Source organism: Sprattus sprattus (genome assembly GCF_963457725.1).
Source record: "Sprattus sprattus genome assembly, chromosome: 21".
Taxonomy (NCBI): Eukaryota; Metazoa; Chordata; class Actinopteri; order Clupeiformes; family Clupeidae; genus Sprattus; species Sprattus sprattus.
In genome coordinates this window covers 1,874,639-1,879,638 of record NC_137919.1, presented here as the reverse complement: position 1 = coordinate 1,879,638, position 5,000 = coordinate 1,874,639, and the positions used below count along the sequence as shown (strand labels likewise).

General features: G+C 47.1%; 1 protein-coding gene across 1 annotated transcript in view; it reads left to right on the top strand.

Moving 5' to 3' along the window:
* Nucleotides 1-5,000, top strand: part of LOC308382192 (carboxypeptidase Z-like) — a gene marked incomplete at its 3' end in the record, with an annotated part of 17,908 nt that overhangs the window by 10,537 nt on the left and 2,371 nt on the right. The window contains exons 6-9 of the mRNA XM_080859883.1: nucleotides 408-569; nucleotides 1,773-1,931; nucleotides 2,696-2,831; nucleotides 4,856-4,995. Of these exons, the coding sequence (XP_080716009.1) occupies nucleotides 408-569; nucleotides 1,773-1,931; nucleotides 2,696-2,831; nucleotides 4,856-4,995 (597 nt within the window). The remainder of the gene's footprint in view (nucleotides 1-407; nucleotides 570-1,772; nucleotides 1,932-2,695; nucleotides 2,832-4,855; nucleotides 4,996-5,000) is intronic.

Below are 5,000 nucleotides of genomic sequence, written 5' to 3'. Positions count from 1 at the left end.
GAGTTCTATCCCTTGTGTTTTAACTTTTGACCTGGAGTTCTAACCTGGCGTTATAACCCTTGTGTTTTAACTTTTGACCTGGAGTTCTAACCTGGCGTTATAACCCTTGTGTTTTAACTTTTGACCTGGAGTTCTAACCTGGCGTTATAACCCTTGTGTTTTAACTTTTGACCTGGAGTTCTAACCTGGCGTTATAACCCTTGTGTTTTAACTTTTGACCTGGAGTTCTAACCTGGCGTTATAACCCTTGTGTTTTAACTTTTGACCTGGAGTTCTAACCTGGCGTTATAACCCTTGTGTTTTAACTTTTGACCTGGAGTTCTAACCTGGCGTTATAACCCTTGTGTTTTAACTTTTGACCTGGAGTTCTAACCTGGAGTTCTATCCCTTGTGTTTTAACGGCACAGGATGGCAGGTATGAGAGACACATGACTGGTCGAGGAAATGGACAGAACATCGACCTCAACCGGAACTTTCCAGACCTGACCTCCATTGCCTACAACCGTCGGCGTCACCGCTACCACCGCACCGACCATATCCCCATCCCCGACGCCTACTGGTTTGGTAAGGTAGGAGTTTGTCGTGGTTACACCATAACACCTCACTCACCAGAAAGCTAATAGACAGGTTAACTGTTGATAGTATTTAGTTTTATACCATATGTTGGAAACTCAGTCTCGGATTTGTCAGTCATGATCCAGGTTTTTAATCTTGTACAATGATGGCCATCATTGTGAGACAGAGCTTGAAGTCCAACTCGCCCGAGCTTCACCTCAAGATAATCTACTATCTCTTAAGGGACAGGGTGTTGAATACATTACGTTTAGGGGTGTAACCATCTATTCGAATAGGCCATGTCTGCAGACTCTGGAGGGGGAAGAGAAAGTTGAGAGTTTCTCACCTCCGTCCTCAGGTCAACCCAAAGTACCCTCACCCAGGAATTCTTACATGATAGTAAAATCGATTAAAAGTAACATATATACTAGGTATAAATAAGATGGAATTATTGACTATGGCATATCATTATTAACTATGAATCTCAAATGACCGGTCCCATTGTCTACTGTAATCATGCACAGCAGCAAAACTTAGTGCTTAGGCTTTGGATATGCATACATGTTGAATGTTAAACAACGATTGCCTTGCTACACTAGGCCATCCCTTAACCCACTGTGTGTCAATCGGAAACAGTGTCTGTGTATGATTGTGTATATGAACACCAGTATGTACTGTATATGTTTGAATATGTGTGTGTCCGTGTATGTTTGTGTGTGTGTTTGTGTGTGTTTGTGTGTGTGTGTGTGTGTGTGTATGTGTGTGTGTGTTCGTGTGTGTGTGTGTGTGTGTGTGTGTGTGTTTGTATGGGAGTGTGGATGTGTGTGTGTTTTGTTTGTTTATGGATGTGTGTGTGTGTGTATGTGTGTGTGTGTGTGTGTACATGTGTGTGTACATGTGTGTGTGTATGTGTGTACATGGTGTCTGTGTGTGTGTGTGTGTGTGTGTGTGTGTGTGTGTGTGTGTGTGTGTATGTGTGTACATGGTCTCTGTGTCTCTGTGTGTGTGTGTCTGTGTGTGTGTGTGTGTGTGTGTGTGTGTGTGTGTGTGTGTGTGTGTGTGTGTGTGTGTGTGTGTACATGGTGTCTGTGTCTCTGTGTGTGTGTGTGTGTGTGTGTGTGTGTGTGTGTGTGTGTGTGTGTGTGTGTGTGTGTGTGTGTGTGTGTGTGTGTGTGTGTGTGTGTGTGTGTGTGTGTGTGTGTGTGTGTGTGTAGACGGTGGCTCCTGAAACCTATGCTGTGATGAAGTGGATTCGCTCCATCCCATTTGTGCTGTCAGCCAGCCTGCATGGGGGAGACCTGCTGGTGTCCTACCCCTACGACCTCTCCAAACACCCCCAGGAGGGGGCGCTCTTCTCCCCCACACCAGACGAGCAGGCAAGACACACACACGCACACACACACACACACACACACACACACACACACACCTGCTGGTGTCCTACCCCTACGACCTGTCCAAACACCCCCAGGAGGGGGCGCTCTTCTCCCCCACACCAGACGAGCAGGCAAGACACACACACGCACACACACACACACACACACACACACACACGCTCTTCTCCCCCACACCAGACGAGCAGGCAAGACACACACACACACACACACACACACACACACACACACACACACACACACACACACACACACACATAGACACACACACACACACGCACACACGCACACACACACGCACACGCACACGCACACGCACACATAGACACACAAACACACGCACACGCACACGCAAACGCACACGCACACGCACACATAGACACACACACACACACAGACACACACACACACACACACACACACACACACACACACACACACATTCTACATTCCACATTGATTTTACATTTACATTTTTACTTTTAGTCATTTAGCAGACACTTTTGTCCTAAGCGATGTACAAGTGATATACCAGTCAGGCTACAAGCAATAGAGAACTAGTCTAACAATAAATACTCGTTTACATAAGAAATAGAAAAAAAAAGTGCAGGGCGGCACATTTCTCTTTATATTGATTGATTGACAGGACTAACTAATAGACACCCAAATGTACGCACATACACATGCAATCACCCAAACATGCCACACACTCACCACATACACTCACACACATCCTCTTCAAGCAGGTGTTTAAACAGCTGGCCAGAGTGTATGCAGACTCCCATAGGACGATGACCAGCAACAACACGGAGCGCTGCGGGAGCGACTTCACCGACCAGGGCAGCATCATCAACGGAGCGGAGTGGTACAGCATCAGAGGGGGTAATATAGTTCACTGTACAGCATCAGAGGGGTAACAGAGTTCACTGCACAGCATCAGAGGGGGTAACAGAGTTCACTCTACAGCATCAGAGGGGGTAACAGAGTTCACTGTACAGCATCAGAGGGGGTAACAGAGTTCACTGTACAGCATCAGAGGGGGTAGCAGAGTTCACTGTACAGCATCAGAGGGGGTAACAGAGTTCACTGTAGAGCATCAGAGGGGGTAACAGAGTTCACTGTACAGCATCAGAGGGGGTAACAGAGTTCACTGTAGAGCATCAGAGGGGGTAACAGAGTTCACTGTACAGAATCAGAGGGGGTAACAGAGTTCACTGTACTCACATCAGAGGGGGTAACAGAGTTCACTGTACAGCATCAGAGGGGGTATCAGAGTTCACTGTACAGCATCAGAGGGGGTATCAGAGTTCACTGTACTCAGATCAGAGGGGGTATCAGAGTTCACTGTACAGCATCAGAGGGGGTAACAGAGTTCACTGCACAGCATTAGAGGGGGTATCAGAGTTCACTGTAGAGCATCAGAGGGGGTATCAGAGTTAACTGTACAGCATCAGAGGGGGGTAACAGAGTTCACTGTACTCACATCAGAGGGGGTAACAGAGTTCACTGTACTCAGATCAGAGGGGGTATCAGAGTTCACTGTACAGCATCAGAGGGGGTAACAGAGTTCACTGCACAGCATTAGAGGGGGTATCAGAGTTCACTGTAGAGCATCAGAGGGGGTATCAGAGTTAACTGTACAGCATCAGAGGGGGGTAACAGAGTTCACTGTACTCACATCAGAGGGGGTAACAGAGTTCACTGTACTCAGATCAGAGGGGGTAACAGAGTTCACTGTACTCACATCAGAGGGGGTAACAGAGTTCACTGTACTCAGATCAGAGAGGGTATCAGAGTTCACTGTACAGCATCAGAGGGGGTAACAGAGTTCACTGTACTCACATCAGAGGGGGTAACAGAGTTCACTGTAGAGCATCAGAGGGGGTAACAGAGTTCACTGTACTCAGATCAGAGGGGGTAACAGAGTTCACTGTACTCACATCAGAGGGGGTAACAGAGTTCACTGTACTCAGATCAGAGAGGGTATCAGAGTTCACTGTACAGCATCAGAGGGGGTAGCAGAGTTCACTGTACAGCATCAGAGGGGGTAACAGAGTTCACTGTACTCAGATCAGAGAGGGTATCAGAGTTCACTGGTCTCACATCAGAGGGGGTATCAGAGTTCACTGTACAGCATCAGAGGGGGTATCAGAGTTCACTGTACAGCATCAGAGGGGGTATCAGAGTTCACTGTACTCAGATCAGAGAGGGTATCAGAGTTCACTGTACAGCATCAGAGGGGGTATCAGAGTTCACTGTACAGCATCAGAGGGGGTAACAGAGTTCACTGTACTCACATCAGAGGGGGTAACAGAGTTCACTGTAGAGCATCAGAGGGGGTAACAGAGTTCACTGTACTCAGATCAGAGAGGGTATCAGAGTTCACTGTAGAGCATCAGAGGGGTAACAGAGTTCACTGTACAGCATCAGAGGGGGTAACAGAGTTCACTGTACTCACAAAAGAATGAGCAAACGTCACATACACACACAGATCACGTGAATGCTGTTTAGCTGACAAGATTGTACAAATGCTGGGGAATGTGTTTAGGCTAGTTTTGTCAAATGGTTCCCTAATCGCAATCACATTCTAACCCAGTTCTAGAATAATCCAGATTGTGTTGTGTTGCTCTTAATAGCAAATCTCAGAAGTACCTTCGTGTGCTAATCGCAAAATACAACTTCCATGTTGGATGTACAGTAAGTGACCAGAACTGAAATGACTGCTAGCCAGACTGATTCCGTTTTAATAGATTATTTGTTTGGGATCTTTTGGACAGGCATGGCTGACTTCAACTACCTGCACACAAACTGCTTTGACTCTCTCTCTCTCTCTCTCTCTCTCTCTCTCTCTCTCTCTCTCTCTCTCTCTCTCTTTCTCTCTTCATCACTCCATCATCCTTTGACAGGCATGGCGGACTTCAACTACCTGCACACCAACTGCTTTGAGCTGACGGTGGAGCTGAGCTGTGAGAAGTTCCCCCCTGAAGAGGAGCTCTACAACGCCTGGCAGGACAACAAGGAGGCGCTGCTCAGCTTCCTGGAATCAGTAAG